At 35.8% G+C, this 20,688-nt stretch overlaps 1 protein-coding gene across 1 annotated transcript in view; it reads right to left on the bottom strand.

Annotated features, from left to right (window-relative positions):
• LOC120865413 (ERO1-like protein beta) overlaps positions 1-20,688 on the bottom strand; it is a 71,864-nt gene continuing 51,176 nt past the window's right edge. The window contains exons 7-18 of the mRNA XM_040242690.1: positions 20,497-20,617; positions 20,312-20,358; positions 17,563-17,574; positions 15,880-15,906; positions 12,512-12,604; positions 12,158-12,404; positions 11,329-11,398; positions 8,585-8,671; positions 7,468-7,601; positions 2,957-3,013; positions 1,330-1,368; positions 1-339 (exon numbers count right to left, since the gene is read on the bottom strand). Coding sequence (XP_040098624.1) covers positions 324-339; positions 1,330-1,368; positions 2,957-3,013; positions 7,468-7,601; positions 8,585-8,671; positions 11,329-11,398; positions 12,158-12,404; positions 12,512-12,604; positions 15,880-15,906; positions 17,563-17,574; positions 20,312-20,358; positions 20,497-20,617 — 950 coding nt within the window. The 3' untranslated portion in view covers positions 1-323. The remainder of the gene's footprint in view (positions 340-1,329; positions 1,369-2,956; positions 3,014-7,467; positions 7,602-8,584; positions 8,672-11,328; positions 11,399-12,157; positions 12,405-12,511; positions 12,605-15,879; positions 15,907-17,562; positions 17,575-20,311; positions 20,359-20,496; positions 20,618-20,688) is intronic.

Genomic DNA, 20,688 nt, shown 5'->3' with positions numbered 1-20,688 from the left:
TTGCAGAAACATTTACTTTAATTCACATTTTCTGTAATCTTGTGGGTACAACAGCAAATCATTTGGAATTCTGTTCAAAATCAAAGCTGCACCTGTAGATGTTACTTCAAATAGAATACACATAAACCTGGTATGTGTCTGTGTTGTTTTTGTTTTACCAAATAATTTCCATGGTACCATGCACCCAGTCTGTGTATTTTGGTGAATAGCTATGGTTTCTGCAGGTACTTCAGTTTGCAAAACTGCTGGGAGGCTTACTGTGAACTGTTCCCAAATTTCCAGATGAAGGCAATGCTGATGGAGATCAAAATAGCTGTTCTTGCTTATATACAGTGGCACCTAGGTAAAGTTGGAGAATATGGCACAGTGTTTCATAGACATACAGAGATTACAAGTATTGAACAATTCACAACGTTGAAGTGTCAAAATAAAACGTTTGACTTAGCAAATTTCAAAACTGTAAAAAAAATTCTAATATTCTGTCTGATTCTCCTCGTAATCTAAGAATCAACACAAGAGAAACATTTAAGTTTATCAGTTTTAATACAGAGTATTTCTAATTTACACAGATGTCACTTAAGAGAAAAAAAAAACTCACGCTATTGAAGGAATATGTTCTTTCTCTTCATTTTCATTACTTTATCAGCTGGTACAATCATTTCTGTCAAGTTATATTATCAAGTGCTGGATTTTTAAATTAGGTGATGAGATAAAGACAAAATGCCAAGAGGTATTGCCAGCCAAGCATTGTCAAAATGCAGTCAGTACTCTAATATCACTTCACAATAAAAGGTAGGAGTTGGAAAAAAGTTTGTATCACAGGGATCATAAAACATCACTAGGCTCACAAAACAGAGATTCCTATCACATTCATTTAAGAAATATACACATACACAAAAATGTAGGTTCCCCCCAACAATCTCATTTATGGTAAAGTTAACCAAATAGATTTCAGCTTAAGACTACTTCATTTGTTTATTTTCTTGATAGTGAAAGATTTCTTAAAACCTTTAAAAGAATTTTTTATCCTAACTAGAATTTTTAATTCCTAGAACTCACTCTAAGACACAATTTTAACTAAGCTTGAAACAAATCACAGTAAAGAAAACAAATGGAAATGACCAAAGACTTTTTTCCAGGAAATAGAACTTAAACAATAGCCTTTAACTGGGAGAATGGTGAAGTAACACTCCCAAAAAGATTTTTAAACTTATAGTAATAATAGACAAAGTGCAAAACATTCACATTTTCTTAGAAAAACACTAAGAATAATTCTTATTAATTTACCAGCAAGATTACCTAGATATTCAACTTTTTAGACAAATTTACCTTAAGGTCCCCCTTTCCCACCAGACAGTACTTGTATTCCTAAAAATGAAAACAAAAAGTGGAGGAGGGCTCCAACCAAATCAGTCTGTTTTATTCAACAAAAATATACCACCACCACCACCATCAACATGAAAACTCCAGGTCTACTAGGGTTAGAAACTGGGTAAGAAAATAACTAGTGAGCTCTTACTCCCCCCCAACCATATCCCTCCAAGGGATAGCTACACATTTTTAAAGGGGGGATGAACCAACTAAGTACAATGAACCAACTAAGTACAAATATGCCACTAAACCATCAATGAAGACATTTCAGACTTTGGCAGGATAAGATGTGGATTTAAGAGCACTTATTTACTTCATAAAAGACTGATACCCGCATTACTTCTACACAGATGCAACCTTCCAAATTAATCACATTATATATACACTAACACCTTTAACAATAATCAATATTTTAAATATTAAAGATATTTAAATCCCAGGTTTAGAAAATGATAGTTTAGGACTTATAAAGTCATCTGTTGGTACAAGTTGCAAGTTCATTTATATACAAAGAACTAAAAAAGAAAAGGTAAGGAAAAAGGAAGCTTACAGAAGTATGAACTAATTATTTAAATACCAAAGAAAATCAGGTTGAGAGAGGATTGCATAGACTGTATTCAAAAATAAAATCTTTTAAAAATGCTTACTTTAAAATAGTAAGTTTTGTGTATATAATGTTTCCAACTGGTGTTATAAATCCATATAATCTCATTCAAATTTTACCAGTATGGAAACTGTTAAGTATTTATGCCATTTTTGTTTTCTTAAACAAAAATTTCTAAAGTTGGAGTAGGGGCAAAGAGACCCAAAACCAACAGAAACTGTTTTCTAGATTCTCAGTAAAGAATCCTCGTCAGCCAGCCCACTGCAGGCCAGGAAATCTGAATGGGTAGTGTAGGGGACAGTACTTATTCACCTTTGCTGAAGGTATTTATTCACCTTTAGACCAAAACAGAACAGCAACAACAACAGCAAGTAAAAATCTTAAAACCAATGACATTGAAGTTGAAGTCTTGGGGATTCTTAAGTAACTACTGTAATTATACACTGAAAGGGTCATTCGTCACGCAGACACTTCCATATGATAGATGGTGACACACCGAGCTAGGCAAGGCTAAATACATGTAAAAATCATTGACAAATTTTTGTTACTGATACCGGCCCTAAGCATCATTTGCTCTCTAGCTCTGCTTTTCCATAACAGACTGTTAACAGTGTTACTTGGATGGAGACATATAGACATTTTTAAGTTTGACTACTGGAAATAAAGAACAGAATAAACACAAAGCCAATTCTTTGTGAATATTCTGCTGTTCAGAATATATTCAACAGATGGTAACACATGGAATTAAACACAAAATTAGTATAACTTAACATGTTTTAAAAGTATATACTTCATTTATAAATATCTCTAGTTGATAATCTATTAAGAAGCATAAATATTCAAGTGAACATTTGAATTTTCTCTTTAAGAGCTCAGGATTCTTGCCGTCTGATTAGTCTCCTTTTGCTGAAATGTCCAAGACTAAAAGGCTTCACACAGCCACTCTATGTCTCTAATTAGACACATAAAAGCCTCTATTACCTACTGTGTTGTAATAAAACTTTGAAATTCTGTAACTCTCTTATACTTGTAGAAAGCCTACAAGAGAAAAGAAAAGCATATTAGTACAGCTAATATGATGTGTACACATTTCATATTATTGATGCTGTCATATGGACTATAACTTGAAAGCAGATTGAAAATAAAATAATGTTTCACTGAACAATGAAGCTTCCATTTTTTAAAGCATATGCTATAATTATTAAAGACTGGCAAAACAGAGCTGTAGTTTGTTACTTTTGATTTAGAAGGGGCAAAGTTACTTCCTATTAGCAACAAATTCTAGATCAATGATGGGAACAGTGATATAATAATTCATTACAATAAAGAATCTCAAATCATTTACATTTGGCCTTAAAAAGTCATTTTGCACATTCCTCTGTAAATGTCCAATTCTTTCTTATTGTTCCCCAAACAATGGATTTGTTTCAACACAAACACTGATCTATTTTAACACAAAGGTACAGATTCTATTTATCTGCCTACTGTTGAATCCCTATGCCCTCCAGCCACCCATATTTATTTGTTGTTGTTAGTCACTTATTCTTGTCCAACTTTTCGATCCTGTAGACTGTAGCCCACCAGGCTCCTCTGTCCATGGAATTTCCCAGGCAAAGAATACTGGAGTGGGTTGCCATTTCCTTCTCCATGGACCCATATTTATAGTGTTCAATAAATAATTACTGGCTGACTGAATGAATAAAATACTTCTGAGCCCAAACTCAGAAAACTCTGAAATGGGAATCATTAAAAAAGAAATTCTATAAGCTCAATTATCCTTATGTATAATTCAGGTTTATACAATAAAAATCTAACATTTTTCTTTCTGTAACTTAAGATGATATAGAATACAGTACTGAGCTTTTATTTTTATTTTTTTTTTGAGCGTCTTTAAGTACATAATAAGTAATAACTTTTCTTATATTGAGACCTTAAGGTATGGTAGGCAATGTTCTGAGCCCATCACACATGTAATCTCATTAGTTGTAAACAAAACAAAACAAAAAACTCTACAAAGTAGATAAAATTAATCCTGATTTTATATTTTAAGAACACTGTGCATGCTAAGTTGCTTCCATTGTGTTGGACTCTTTGTGACCCTATGGACCACCAGGCTCTTCTGTCCAAGGTATTCTCCAGGCAAGAACACTGGAGTGAGTTGCCATGCCCTCCTCCAGGGGGTCTTCCTGACCCAGGGCTCAAAGCCGCATCTCTTAGGTCTCCTGCATTGGCAGGCAGGTTCTTTACCACTATTACCACCTGAGACGCCCATTTAGGAACCCTGAGGCTTAAATAAATCAAGTAATTTTCTCAGGGTCACTCAGCTAGTGGGTAGGATTCTAACCAGCTTATCAGATCCCAGGACCATATGGCTTCTCAAAAAAATCTATGTTCTCTATGGTCTCCAAAACATTTTCTTTATACTCTTACAAGCTGTAGATGAACAGAAAATGAATTCTTACTCAAATCCTCAGAATATTAGAGAAGTAAAAATGTTTATTAGCAGAAAATATGATTATTAAGCAAAATAAATGTGTAAAATCATATTCTGTACCTCAAAGTACCCATTAAAAAAAAAACTATCAAAATACATATGAAGATACAGTAGAGACCAAGGCCCTTAACTAAATAAAAGAGAGAGCTCAGTAAAGAGCAGCAGTTGAAAAAAGTATGCTCAAAGTCTGATTTAGATACAAAAATGGAGAGTATCAGAAAACTCAAGGTTTTATACAAGCTAACATTTTACCAGGAGAGTACAGACTCAGCAGCACTGTGTGGGACCTGAGTCTCTGTGAAGATGCATCCGAGAGCTCACACGTTATGACACAGGACAGAGTGCCCACACTCCCTGTTACTGTTCTCAGACAGACACAGCATGGCTGCATCGATCTACTGCTTCACTGGTACTTTCAGAGGGACACTAAAATATGCTGTAGGACTCAACAGGTTATTAATCCCCTCTCTATTTGTACCCAGGAAAATAAACCATTTGATAGAAATGCTGAAACTATCAAAAATTGGCTGCTAGTGTAGGAAAGACATTTGCAGAGTATTCAAAATAAAGAAAGCACATTTCCCAGCATTCTGTGGCCAGAACCAAAAACAGCGCTCATTATATGTCTCTGCCCACTAGCATTATGGACAAAGCAATGCTGCGCTGGGTGCCCTAGCTGAGGCAGAACTGCATTATATAGGTTGTTAGACCAAGAAAACTCCCAGTTCACTTAAGAACGAGTGCACAAACTCCCCAAAGTATAACAAAATAATTGTGTGGTTAGTGCAGCCAAAATCATTTACTATATAAATGAACTGATAATCAGGTGGAAGATACAATGAACAGATCTGATTAACAATTATTAATTACTTTCACATGTTTTTCTAAATTTTCTATAATGACCATGAATTACTTTAATAATTAAGGGTAGAGAAAGATGAATATTTTAAAAGAGCTTTAAAAAGCAGATGGCTGTTATTTGTTTTCCTGGGGGGATAAGGGTGATTAAATTAGGCTGTTCCTTATTTGTGTAACCATCCCACCCTGAATATCATAACCCTTAAGAAAAGAAAGGTTTCTCACATCTAGTCTAGTCGTAGAAAGAGAGACAGATTTTTAAGTACTGAGCGTATTAGAGCACTGAACACCCAGTGGTGTTTGTAAATTACCATCACCACCAGCCCTACTGCCATGGACTTCAGAGGGCTTCTTGTAATTTAAAAAGTGTCACGTGGACCCTCATTTTACCTTCATGTTAACTCCATGGGAAAGATTTTTACTTATTTATCTTCATGGTACAGAGAAAGGAAACAAACTGGAAGAAAGCAATGATGTACCTGAGCTCATGCTGCCAGTAAATGGCAGGGCCAGGATTCCAGAATGCTAATATCTGACTGAAGCCAGTATTCTCTAGAAAGCAATGAAAGGTAAAACAGCCTCTGTGGAAAATTCTGAAAGAGATGGGAATATCAGACCACCTGACCTGCCTTCTGAGAAACCTGTATGCAGGTCAAGAAGCAACAGTTAGAACTGGACATGGAACAACAGGCTGGCTCCAAATTGAGAAAGGAGTACGTCAAGGCTGTATATTGTCACCCTGCTTATTTAACTTACATGCATCATGAGAAATGCCGGGCTGGATGAAGCACAGGCTGGAATCAAGACTGCCAGGAGAAATATCAATAACCTCAGATATGCAGATAACGCCACCCTTATGGCAGAAAGTGAAAAAGAACTAAAGAGCCTTTTGATGAAAGAGAAAGAGGAGAGTGAAAAAGCTGGCTTAAAACTCAACATTCAGAAAACGAAGATCATGGCATCCAGTCCCATCACTTCATGGCAAATAGGTGGGGAAACAATGGAAACAGTGACAGACTATTTTGCGGGGCTCCAAAATCACTGCAGATGGTGACTGTAGCCATGAAATAAAAGACGCTTGCTCCTTGGAAGAAAAGCTATGACCAACCTAGACAGCATATCAAAAAGCAGAGACATTACTTTGCCAACAAGGTTCCTTCTAGTCAAAGCTATGGCTTTTCCAGTAGTCATGTACAGATGCGAGAGTTGAACTATAAAGAAAGCTGAGCACCAAATAATTGATGCTTTTGAATTGTGATGTTGGAGAAGACTCTGGAGAGTTCCCTGGACAGCAAGGAGATCAAACCAGTCAATCCTAAAGGAGATCAATCCTGAATATTCATTGGAAGGACTGATGCTGAAGCTGAAGCTCCAATACATTGGCCACCTGATGTGAAGAACTGACTCATTGGAAAAGACCCTGATGCTGGGAAAGATTGAAGGTGAGAGGAGAAGGGGATGACAGAGGATGAGATGGTTGGCTGGCATCACCAACTCAATGAACATGAGTCTGAGTAAGCTCTGGGAGTTTGGTGATGGACAGGTAAGCCTGGCTGCTGCAGTCCATGGGGTCCAAAGAGTCAGACACGACTGAGCGACTGAACTGAACTGAGCTAGAGACCTGAAGCTGGAAGGGCTGCATTTGTGAATATTCCTTATGAGACTGAGAGAAATTCTGAGGAAGTTGATATCTGGTTCTTTCTCAATTAAATTTTATTTAGATTTAAATAGATTTAAAGAAGCAGATTCTCAGCTACAGAGAACTAGTGGTGCCCAGTGGTGGAGAGGAAAGGGAAAGGGACAATACAGGGGTAACAAGTTAAAGGCACAAACTATTACACGTAAACTACAAGGGTACACTGTACAACACAGGAGTACAGCCAACATTTTATCATAACTGTAAATGGAGTTGTTGCTGTGTGTTTAGTCACTAAGTCACGTCTATCTCTTGCAACCCACGGACTGTAGCCCGCCAGGCTACTCTGTCCATGGAATTTTCCAGGCAAGAATACTGGAGTGGATTGCCATTTCCTTCTCCAGGGAATCTCCCTGACCCAGACATCGAATGCAGGTTTCCTGCATTGCAGGAGGATTCTCTACCATTTGAGCCACCAGGGAAGCCCATGAGAAGAGTTCTCACCTTCCAAAAGCATTTAAAAGAGCAACTATTTCCTGTCGAGTGAGTTGGAAGCCTTTAGATGGGCTGTTCTCTGGAAGCTTTTGGATTTCTTTTTCAGAGAATAATATCTTCAGGGCAGTTCCTAAACCCTGAGTCTAAAGAAAATAACGATAAACTTGCAATTAAATTCACATAATAATAATTGCTATAAAAGTTTAAAGAAACATTCAGTCATTGTGATGCGACGGCAGGAAATTCAAATGAACTGAACTTTTCACCAAAATATTCAACTATGCAAAATATAGTTTCTACTTCTCACATATGCATATGATAAATTTATTAAAGCTGTTAAGGAAACCTGAAAAGTTTAACACCTTTTGGATATATATCATACTATTCCAAATTACTAAAATGCCATTTTTTTAACCAAGAAAATATCACATTAGGATTAAAAGTGTTCAATATGTAACCTTGAAAGCATTCTTTCTAGCCCCTAGCAATTCAAAACTTAGAAATCATTATAAGTTCTTAGTGATACCTACACTTAATAATTTCTCAATTATTAGCACTAGAGAAAAAGAAAAATCTGATTTCAGTGTAGTCACCATTAAAAAATATTCCATCTTCTGACTTTCTATGACTTACTATCATCTTTGTAAAAAGATGATAGAAAATATCACACAAGCCTTTTTACATTGAAATATATAGGGAAATGGGCCTGCTATGCAGACTTTCCTATTTTGTGACTAGGGGACCTCCTTCTTCTGATCACTGATGCCAAGTCAGTCATTAAAATTTGATATTAAGTTTTTTATATGATTACATTTTACCTTCTAAATATGTATGTAAAATACCAATACAATCTATTTATAATCACCCAACTTCAGAAATGAAATCTGATATTGTACCAACAGAAACAGATATAATAAAACCAAAATCATTAACCTAGAATAACAGAAAAAACAACCTTATACACATACATATAACACACTAATTTTTTTCATAAATAAAATAGCAAAACCACACTTTGGATCTCTAATTCAATGAACAATGAGGACATTTTAACAAAAACTTTCAACTTCTCAGTGCAGAAATTTAAGGTTAGTAATTGTTTCAGAACAGAAAACAACACACAAACCTGTAACTTCCCCCATAATCTGCATTTGTCACATCCCACGCAGTCCATTATACGGGAGATATTCTTGAAATGTAACCGAAATTCCTCCTAATGTGCAGAAAATATTTTCATTCTAATTAGACTTTAAAAATTAAACTGCATTTATCTGAATTCTAAAAACATTTTGAAGCTTATTAATGAATGAGTTGTGTTTTTCAACAATGAAGAAAATCATCTGGATTTGTACAGCATAGCATGCATATGAAATAGCTAACATTAATAGCATTTTATAAAATTCACTCCACATATTAATTCAACCAATTTTTTAATGAGAAGCTACTCCATGCAAAGCACCAACATGTTCACTGTGGGGGACACGAGTAAATCATGCATGGTTTTTACTCTGAAGGAGCTTAACTGCTGCTTCCATTTGATATCTACATACAACCAGTGACAAATACATATCTACATTATGCTTTATTTATTTTGGATGCGCTGCTTTGTATAAGTGTAAATCAGAAAGCTAGTCCTGGAACAGTGATCAATTCCCACATCTCTCCTTAGGACGACCCCATATTTGCGCATGTGCTCTGTCAGCATGGATGGCCACAGCGTGTGGTCTCGCAGTCCCCCACATTCGCTAAGGCTGCTTCTCCAGGGACACTCACGTACTGGATCCTTGAATGGTGCTGTGTTAGTTCCCCACACAATTAGGTAACTCTTCTGCCTGTGATCTGTGCATGGGTTTCTGTGACACTGTCAGTCTCAGCTTCTCTGAGAACAATACTAACTAAGAGAAAGTTTCCTCATCCTTTTCATTGGGCAAATGTAGAAAATAAACATCATTTTATTGTACTGAGGTAAACGTTTCATTGCAAAGGGCTGGAGTGAGTCACCTGAAGACTCTGGCCCAGCGCTGCTGCCCAAAGTGTTTGGAGGAATCTGTAGCTTGGCCAAAAGAAAGACAATAGAAACATCCAAAAACTCCCTTGTGCTCCATTCTCATAGAATTCACATGCTTTGGAGCAGATGGAAAAATGGATTTAAATTCTCCTTTATATAACTTTGAAAAGTAGCAAACCAAATTTCCAGCATTTTACACTTTAAAAGCTAGTTGTGAAATTTTAGTCTGGTCTCAGTCTTACCTTCCTCATCTATAAAAAAAGATACATAATTATAGTTGTCTTGATCAAAAGTATAAAATTTATATAAACACTTATAAAGTAGGAAGCATTACAAAAATGAATTAACATTATGTTAAATACCATAATACTAATATACCTCTAAAACCATAAATCAAAACAACCTTCCAAAACTAAAATACAGTGTGGCTAAACTACTTCATTTCAGAAATACTAAGCAACACTGACTAATTTATTCATTCTTGTAGCATGTCTACATCTAAAATATCCTGGGGCCAAATATGTTTCAGAATTCATAATTTTTCAGATTTTAGAAATAAAGTACATAACACTGTTTATTATGAAACACCCCACTGGAGTATATGGCAACACCTTATAATCAAATATATGATTGTTTTTGTAGCAAAATGTAATAATAGTCATACAAAGCAGAATTTTTTAAAAAAACACTGTAACTATCTTTACATCAGTTCAGGTTAGACTTCCTTGGTGGCTCAGACGGTATAGTTCAGGTTAGACTTCCCTGGTGGCTCAGACAGTAAAGCATCTGCCTACAATGACGGAGACCCAGGCTCAATCCCTAGGTCAGGAAGATCTCCTGCAGAAGGAAATGGCAACCCACTCCAGTATTCTTGCCTGGAAAATCCCATGGACGGAGGAACCTGGTAGGCTACAGTCCATGGGGTGGCAAAAAGTTGCAGACAACTGAGCAACTTCACTTTCACTAACTATCTTTACATCAGTTCAGGTTAGGTTTTGCTAACAAACTAATTTGCACCAAACATAGGAAAAATGTTCCAGTGGTTGGAGCTTTTGGATTTCAGAACTGTATATAAAAAAGTATAGAGCTGTAGGAGAAGACTATTTGCCAGTCAATTTCAAATACTTTTATCAAACTGTAAAGGTATAATGTATTCCTTAATTACTGTAAGCCCGTGGTCCCCAACCTTTTAGGCACTAGGGACCGGTTTCATGGAAGATAATTCTTCCATGAACAGGGAGGGGGGATGGTTTCAGGATGATTCAAACACATTACATTTATTGTGCACTTTATTTCATCAGTTCCACCTCAGATCATCAAGCATTAGATCCGGGAGACTGGGGCCCTCTGCTGTAAGCAAATGAAAATGAAGTGCTCCTAATGTGAAGTTTCATAATGTTCCTAAAATATAGTCTCTTTCTGATATCCCAAGTCAACGATAATTTTTGCCTTATATGTTAGTCCATAAGTACAAAAACATAATAGTTTGAAAAACTGTAATAGTTCATAAGATAAGCTTTTGAAAATATGCTATTACTATCTTCTAAGTGGCTAACAGTGCATGATTGCTTTTAAGATGCATCAAAACGACAAGAAAGAAAAGAAAGAAAACTTCCTCTCAAAATAATGTCTTTTAAAAGGACAATTACAAAGGTGTCATTAGAGCTACAACTGAAGATTCACTAACCAGGGGGGCAAACTAGAGAGAAAAAAGGAATTGAGAGGAGTTTTTTGTATCATTTACGGTAAAATCTAATCAGACCAACCAGACTGAGAACTGGGAAAGGAAGTTTAGAGGAAAAATATTAAAACACAACCAGTCAGCTGCTCTCCACTCTTCCCACCAATCAAGAACTTTTTACCTTTAACGACTTGGCCCCCTTTTTGTCACCTGCAAACATGGATTTCTCATCAAAGTGCATGGGAAAGGACCTGATGAAATGAAAATATTATAAGTTACAGATGAAAAATTCAAGTTCTGGTAGAATTTTCTATCCCTACAAATATTTAAAATTCATAATTTACTCATGTGTAAGGTTTGGGTAACATGAGAAGGTGGCAATAGTTTACACATAACTATTTGGTAAAAGAGAGCTTTGTAATTTGTAAGACTGTAAGGTTTTGAAGAAATTTTGACAGAAATAACCTAAAAACTTAATAACAATTTATGTGAAAAATGTAAAACATTGTTAGCATTTCAAAAAATGTAATGCACTATTTACCTTAAGCATTTTTTAACCCAGCTTTCCTCCATGCTCATTTTAACAATCAGTAAACTGCAATTTCATAGACCCAGGATATTTTTTTTAAGGTTAAACTGTAGAATGTAAAGCTAATGTTCTCTTAGGTAATCTATCCTTATGCTAACACATATTACCATGAATTTAAATAGCAACTGGAAGAAAACAAACACTAAAATAACATTAAATTTTGGCACTACATAAAATTTAAAGTTATATTTAACAATACAGCCTATTCTCAAGTGTGAAAGTTTATGCAATAAAACTTTTCGGTTAACATTTTTAGAAAAAAATTTTAAAACGCTGCCATCCAATGGAACCCTGTCCTTCTCAGTTCTAATTCTCCCTTTTCCTAACCAGCTTTCAGGAGTCAGTTTTTGTTGTATTTCAAGAACTACCTCATCCAATTATAGAGTGGAGAATTTCAGATCACTGATAATTCAAGTCTTACTTTGTATCTTGAAAGATATTCAGTAGAAGGGTTTTTGTGTCAGCATCTTCTTGCACATTTCCAGTGTAAAGGTCGACAATTGAGCGCTCAAAGTATGGGGCCACTTTCGATAAAGCGCGAAGCTCAATTAAATATAGGAAGTACAGATTCTTTAGCCTTCTTGGGCCTTCTCCCTTGGTCTCCACAGGGTCGAATCGGCGTTTAAATTCTTTTATGTTAGGTCCCCAGCTAGGTTTACCCCAGGTTTCTAAAAAAGAAATATATTATGTACTTTTAATAAGTAGGATTTTTTTTCTCTAGAGAATATATTCTTTTCCCCAACAATTTTTATGCTAATAGAAAAAATGTGATTACCTTCCAAAAGATAATTTGCACACAGATGTAAATTAATACTAGCATGAAGTCCCGATATAAGCTTATAGAAGACTCTTTTCTCCAGACACAAACCTAGTCAGAAAAATATTGAAAAAGAAATTACATCCATTTAGATAACAGAAATACTGAATCAAGAGGATTAGGTATGCAGGCTTATTTTTAAAGTTAAGATTCAAGAACATTAAAAACAAATCAAGGAACAATATGAAATAATTAGTTTGAGATCCTCTCACTAGCAGATAAAATAAGATTTTGACTTCAGGAGGTAACCGAATATGATAACTTAATGCAGAATAAGATACAAATGTCTGGACTTCTGAAGGTCCAAACACTCGAGCAGATGCATTTGGTTAAGTCCACATGTTACCCAGAAGGCAACAGCACAGATACTCTGTGGTTTAGGCTAAACTAAAGCAGACATAAAGTCACTGCTTTGGCTTAACAATAGCTGTTTCTCCTTTTCCCTTCCCTACAGATGTCTTATTTGAACCTACTTGATAGTGGAGGAAGAAGAAACTGAAACTGAATTCTCTCCTTCTTCTAGACTATTATTATTTATTTTTGAAGTCAGGCCCTCAGCAGTGAAAGCGGGGAACCCTAACCAATGGACCACGAGGGAATTCCCCTTCTTCTAGATTCTTTACTGTGTCTTATTAATCCTTTGTCCTGGATTTCTCTACTTAACTACATGTTCTGCTTCTCAGGAGCCCAGACCTAGAAGACAGACATCCAGCCAATAGAAAAATGTGTGCTATTTACTCTTTGAGTAAAACCATATCAAGATGGAGTTTAGGACTGTGATGGAAGTTTATCTTATGTAGCCTTCTTAAGCCCCATAGGCTTTTGCTCAAAACAGAGGTCAAGATAATTTCATCATCGTATCCTACCCCTGCCTCCATTTAAAAATATTTTCTCTTATTATAAGAGTGAATGTGAATGTGAAGTATATTGTGAATGTACTTAATGCTATTAAGTAAAATTTGAAATGCCCAGGAAAGTAAATTTTATACTGTATTTTCCACAATAAAAAAGGAACAATATTTTTAGAAAATATTCTTTATAGAAAAATTTAAAAACAAAAATGCAAAAACCAAGTCTTTAAGAATCCACCAGATCCAGAACAATGAGCTTTTTCCCTTTTCTACCACTTAACAGAGTTATGTCTTTTTTTGCCTTTTTTTTTTCACTTTCCCCATGGGGAAAAATGGGCTCCAATAGTGGAAACTAAGAAATAATCTTGTTTATATGCTGAAGGCTTTTTAAGACATTAAGAGTATGTATGTGGCTTACTTTGCATCTTCTTAGGATCTTTTAGATCTTCAATTTACTTTCCCTTTGTGTTCTACAACAGATGGCTCTGAATCAAATAGCTTCTAATAGGAAAAAATAATTATTTTGAGATCTCATTCCCTAATTCAGAATTCTTCTTAGAATATTCTCATCTCATCTCATGGATAGAGTGTGTGTGCATGCTAAGTCGCTTCAGTTGTGTCCAACTCTTTGCAACCCTATGGACTATAACATACGAGGCTCCTCTGTCCATGGGATTCTCCAGCTAAGAATACTGGAGTGGGTTGCCATGCCCTCCTCCAGGGGATCTTCCTGACCTAGGGATCGAACCTCGTCTCCTGCGATGGCATGCAGTTCTTAGCGCCACCTGGGAAACCCCATTGATAAAGGTAGAAATTAAATTCTATTTTGTGGTTTCTTCATAATAAAAAAAAATTAAATGCAGCATTTACCTCTTAAAAAAAAAGCATATGGCCAAGTTTATGGTAACAAGGGATATAAACAATATGAATAACTTTGATAAAACATTAGGTACTAAATTCTCCTGTAGTAAAACTTTTAATCAAATCTGTCACCAAGTAGCAAAATGATCAGATTTGAGGTTCACTTTTTCTTCCTTTCAACCTAAGCAGTAAAATATCTAAAGATAAGAGAATGGAAAATAAGCAAAGCAAAGCTCATGAAAATTCATATGCCTAAAAATGAGAGAGGCAATTCAAATTTGCAAAGTCCACAGAGCTCCTTACCTAAAACAGGGATGGGTAGTAAGTGGGAAGGAAGGAAGAAAAATCTATACTTCCATAAACTGAAAATCAGGCAACTTCAAGAAAAATCTTATCAATAAAAGATGCCAAGTGAATGCACCAAGAAGATATACAATACTCTTAGCAGCAAAGTGCTGGAGAGCTGACCCCCACCTGCAGTCTGCTGCCAGGCCAATGCCTAGCAAATCCAGCTGCTGACTTTAGAAAGTGGTTCTCCTCTTTCTCTTCTGGATTTAATTTCATTCAAATTCATTTTCACTAACCAAACTATAGGACAACAATATATAATTTTTTTCTCACAAAAGGGCTAGATTTACTGCAATACTATTATTTGGCATTTGTACATTGCTTAGTGATTCTCAAAGCAGTTTTCACAGGCATCATCTACACTCACACTGTAGGTAAGTTGGATGGCTACTGCCGCTCTCGTGCCCCAGATCAGCAACCTGAATCTCAGAGAAATTGAGTCAGTTGCCTATAAATGGGGGTGCTCACTGAACCATGTATCAATGGACTTCCATCAATAGGATACTAGGAGATTCTGGGGTACAGAGTATATATCCCAGAATTTGACACTGCCCATAAATTTCACTCTTATCCTCCATTATCAATATGCAGAGTCTTTGCCCACCTCTTTTAAACTAAATACTATTTTTTGCACTTTGTACTTTTAGAATAAAGCTAATTAAACAAAGCTAAGCATCTTTTCCCACATTGGCCATTTGTCAGTGTAATTCCTAGCAGTATTTGCACATCGAAAATAATTCATTAAAAAGACAGAGAAATCTCATTCATAATATAACATTACTAACAAACATAAGAATCTAGTATATTGGGATCTATATTACTTTATTCTTTAGTTTAGACTCTATGTTTAAACATGTTTAAAATCTTCTGAATTCAAATTCATCTTCCCTTAATTTCATATACCAAAAAACCCACTTTCTTTCAAAAAGAATGTCTCTACTTAACAAACCAGACTTGCATAATGCTTCCTAGAAAAGTAGTTTGGATGAATATTACATACAGAATGGAAATAAGACTGGGAACCAGTTATGAAAATGTGATGACCATATCTGCCCTGTGTATTTCCGTAACACTGGTTTTTAGCTGACCAATATCCTCAACATTTTCAAATTTTATCCTGAACTACAATAACATAAAACCTGTTATTTTCTTTCAAACACTGTCAAGATTAGTTGTCTAGGTAATGAATCCTAAAACTTACAAATATATATTAAACAAATCTTTCTGTAAGATGCTAATACGTTTAAAATGCAGACATTAGGTTACCTTCTAGCCATGTGTAGAATGATTCTCCTAAAAAACAAAGCAAAAACAATAAAAATTATATATACATATTTACTTAAAGGCTTAAATATCCATAAGGTTGAAGAGAAATAATCTTAAGTTTGCCTTTGATGATAACAACCAAAGCACTGTTCAAAACTTCCAGAAAAAAACAATTACAATACAAAAATCAAATTACTAATTATCCTATTTTTCCTGAACCAGTAAAGCTACATATACTTCCTTAATTATCTAAAAATACTAAGTTTCAAGGGATAATAAAAAAAGTTCTCTAGTTTTCAAGATAATTCTTCAGAAAAGTTGGTGACCAGAATATGAAGGGACCTTACGCCGTGTACTGTGTGTACCATGCTGAAAGAACTCACTCTAGCCCACTGTTGTTCTGAGTGAAGAGGAAAGTGGCAGTCAGTAAGGATAAAAATAGTTAATAGACTTCCTAAGTTACCCATCCTTATTTTAATTGTTCAAAGCAAAGCATGAGGATGAAAACTCAACACACAGATGGCTGAGCAAGGAGTATAGGGGATAAATTAAGATGGTGGGGAATTACTTTGTCTCCTGAGTCATTACCCTTTGCAACAACACAAATACCTTCCTAGAGATTCAATCATTCAACATGCTCTTACTTAGATGATACTTTTACAAAAGGATCATTCATTATCTCACTCATTTATTCCGAAAGCCCCAACAGTTAATAGCGAAAGTCTAGCTTCCAAGGTCCTCAACAATCTGTCCTCTACTTATCTTTCTAATTTAAACTACCCCATGTGAAGTCTTTCCAACTGCTAACAGGGTCTCCCAAAACATGCCTTGGTTTTTCCTTTTTCAACTCCTTGGTCCATGCTGTCATTCAAGAAGCACATACTATCCAATTCTACTGGCTTAAATCGGTCCATTATTTGTGCATCTCAAATGCCACCTTTCCCAGTAATATTCTAAGTGAGATAGGATCTATTTCACCTCTGAACAAACTACTACACCACTTACTGTCTGTACTATGTATGTAATAATTCTTTATCATCTCTTATGAACAGTGCTTATCATTCCTACTGTACATATTTTTAGCTCCTAGAGGAAAGATATGTTTTATACATCTTTCCATCCTATACAATGTGTACAATGCTCATCACGGTGCCCTTGAACACAGCTAAGTAACTATTCATTTGAAACATTTATGTTGGCTGTTTTGGAGGCATGTTATAACTGATATTCATTTAGAAATCTGGAATAACCTACTGTTGACAAATTATCATTCATCAGATTAAGTGTAATAATGATGACTGAGGTTATGCATTACAAAATCAATAAGAAAATAAATCACAAGACAAATATCTGGTAAAACTATTTTAATTTCCCTCCATTTCTTTAGAACATATTCAAGTAGATCACAATAACCAAAAAATAGGGGAACTTGGAATGTGATCCTGTTTCTATACTAAACATGTAAGTAGAATGGTTGTTACACTGTTTTTAACATAGGGTAACTTTGAATTATATATATTAAAAAAACCTCTCATTTATTTTGTTGCCATTGATTGCTAATTATTTTCTGAAAAAAAATAGGATAAATACTTTTGAATTTAAAACAGGAAAAAATCAAATTTTTATCATTAAAGACATTTCTTCTACACTTGAAGCAAACATAAAATGAGAGTTTTAACTCACCATCATCTTCTCCTGAAAGATAAAATAAACAGATAGGATATCAGAAAATGTCTTTCACAGTTCAGATTCCAATCCTATTTATTTTAATATGTGATTAAAACTTACTGTGTGTTAAACTATTAATCATACCATTAACGGTTGGCTTGTAGTTATCCTACAAATAAGACTTCTTAATAAGAATAAAAGCCAAACAGCACAAGATTTTCATATATGTTTTATGCAATAAATAGTATCAGCACGTAATCATAAAACCCACTAGTTTCAATAATTCACAAATATACAAAGTTACTCCTTTAATTGTTATGCATACAAATCTTTCTGAACATGTGTTTTCAGACTGGAGCACTCTTCTTTCTTAATTTACTGCTCCTCAGCACAGTCATCTGAATAAAAGCCCTTCCCAAACTGTGGTCAATGAAAGCATCCTTGCAGGTGCTGTGGGACTGCCCAGACATGGGGAAGAGGCCAGAAGGCTGGACTATCGGGCTCCACAGCAGCCCTGCCTTTACTGGCTTTACATGTGGAATTCTGACGTAAGATTTCATTTTTGAAGAAAAGTTCTGTTGCACAAAAACTGTTCAAAAGCTAGTTGTAGAAGCCCAGCTGTTATACTCAGGAATAGCGTGGAAGACACATAGTTAAGAATATTAAATAGCTGTTCATCAACAATTCACAGTTTGAGTGAAGAAAGCTCATCAACAGCATTAGCAAGAGCTGTTCCATTACTTCCTAGGGCACCACCATCACCTGGGACCCATTCTCTCCCTTACCCAGTCTTTTGTCTCCCTCTTCTGCACTTGTTTTCTCTTTTCTACTCCTCTTTCCTCCCTCTACCTTTTTCTCTGAGCACTTTCCTTCCTCTCCTCATCTCTCCTACAGTTTCAAGTCTTAGTTTATCATAATATGGAAGTGAAGTGTTTCTTAGGATTGGATGCTTTTATTAAATGAACAACTGTACTCTCTGCTTTACAAGTGATCACATGGTCTTCCTTGGTGGCTCAGTGGTAAGAAATCTGCCTGCCAGTGCAGGAGACATGGGTTTGATCCCTGATCTGGGAAGATTCCACAGACATGGAGCAACTAAGCCTGTGTGCCACAACTGTTGAGCCTGTGCTCTAAAGGCCGGGAGCCAAACCTACTAAGCCCTCGAAACACAACTACTGAAGCCCGAGCACCCTAGAGCCTGTGCTCTGCAACAAGAGAAACCTAAGAACCACAGCTAGAGAGTAGCCCCTGCTTGCTGCAACTACAGAAAAGCCTGCACAGCAATGAAAACCCTGCACAGCCAAAAAAAAAAAAAAGAGTAAGTTATCATAGAAGAGGTCTGGAAGGATTCCTTCCAAACTGTACTATGGAAGAGAAAAAGTGTGGAGGCAGGTAGGAATGGGGGGGGGGGGGAATGTCCTCTTTTTACTTTATGTTATTTTTGTATTGTTTCAATTTTCATAAAATCTTCTACAATAGAAACATTTAAGTTGAAAATAGAAAAGCTATGAGGTAAAAGTAGTAAAAAGAGAGAAAGGGTAGGAAGCCATCCACATCGTCTTCATATTCCAATTACCTGTTCAGGCAGTTTCAGAATGAATTTGGGAAGACTATATGCCACACTGTGACACAGCGCACATCTGAGAGCAGTTCATTCATTCCACCTTCCCAAATCTCTCTGGTTTTGAGAAATGCCTAAAAAGATAAATCTAGACCAGGAAATTCAAGTTCCTAAATCAATCCTGGTCTAAAGAAAGCATTAGAATGTCAATCACAGGCTGGACTGCTCCCAGGGTTTGGGTCCTCGTTGAGAACAGATTGAAGATATGCCTAATAATTTTATACTGAATAACCTCCAACTGTGTACGATAATGCTGTCGCATGGAACTATAATACCAGCCATGTATATGATTAAAAGTTTTTTCTAATAAAAATGTAATGTTTTCTCATATCCACATTTTGAAAAGTAAATGGTATACATGCATTACAGTACATCAACAATTCACTTTGTGATGCAAGAGTTAAAGTGGTTCTACCAAAACAATAAGATTCTATTTAAGGGCAAAAATATTTTATACTGCTTTAGTTTTTTAATTTAAATCAACTAAAATTACATAAAATGGGAAATTTAGTTTCACACAAGCCACATTTTCTGTGCTCAATAGCCTGATGTGGCAAGTGGCAACCTAACTTTTTGGTACTTCTCTGCATCCTTCTGACTCAGAGTGTTGTGCACAGATCAGCACGTGGGCATCACCTGGGCGCCTCACCCAAGACCTACAGAATCAGAACCTGGTATTTAACAAGGCTCCCAGGTGATCTGTATGCACACTGAAGTCTGAAAAGCACAGGAGGAGCCACTGGTTCTCAAACTTGGCTGCATACTAGAATCATCTAGAAAGCTTTAAAATCACCAATACCTGGATCCTAATTCCAAAGATTCTGACAACTGGTATGGGATAAGGCCCAGACATCCAGATTTTCAGGAGTTCCCCAGAACCTCTAATATATATGGATTACTCATATTTCTAATTTATTTTATATAAAGCTCCTAGTTTAGGACCTGGCACATATCAAGCAGTCAATAAAGGACAGTAATTATAAAAAAACATGTGGAAATTTTGACACAACTAAGAACTAAGCTTATTCTTTTAATCATTCAAATTAGCAAATATACAAAATAGCTGAAAATTTTCTCAATACATAGTTACAAAGGTATTTTGTAAACAATATCCAAAAACATGAAAATGTATGAGACACCCACCTCGGCTGGGTGCCAGAGGATTTAAAGGACGATAAACAGATCGAGGCCTGAAAAAGAAAAGTACAAAATTCAGACGTAAAATGGTTTGACATTTTGATGTAATTTTTTCCAAAGGAAACAAATATTCCCTTTCTTCCACCTTCCCTCTAGTCAATCCTCCTCCTTCCCCTACCCCCTCCAGTTACTTGAAACAGTTCTCTTCATAGATGCTGTTCCACACTCTCCATGCAGAGGACCCTTTATAGCCAGTGTAACGCTCGGGATTCAGCAGCAGGTCTACATACTGAGCAGCTGGAGATCTCTCATCTGAACAAGAAACAATTCATAAAACCATCTACATGTCACCATCTATGCTAAATTTACCATTACAAAGCAAA

This window comes from Oryx dammah, unplaced genomic scaffold (assembly GCF_014754425.2).
Source record: "Oryx dammah isolate SB20612 unplaced genomic scaffold, SCBI_Odam_1.1 HiC_scaffold_6, whole genome shotgun sequence".
Lineage (NCBI taxonomy): Eukaryota > Metazoa > Chordata > Mammalia > Artiodactyla > Bovidae > Oryx > Oryx dammah.
This window is presented reverse-complemented; position numbering and strand designations above follow the sequence as displayed.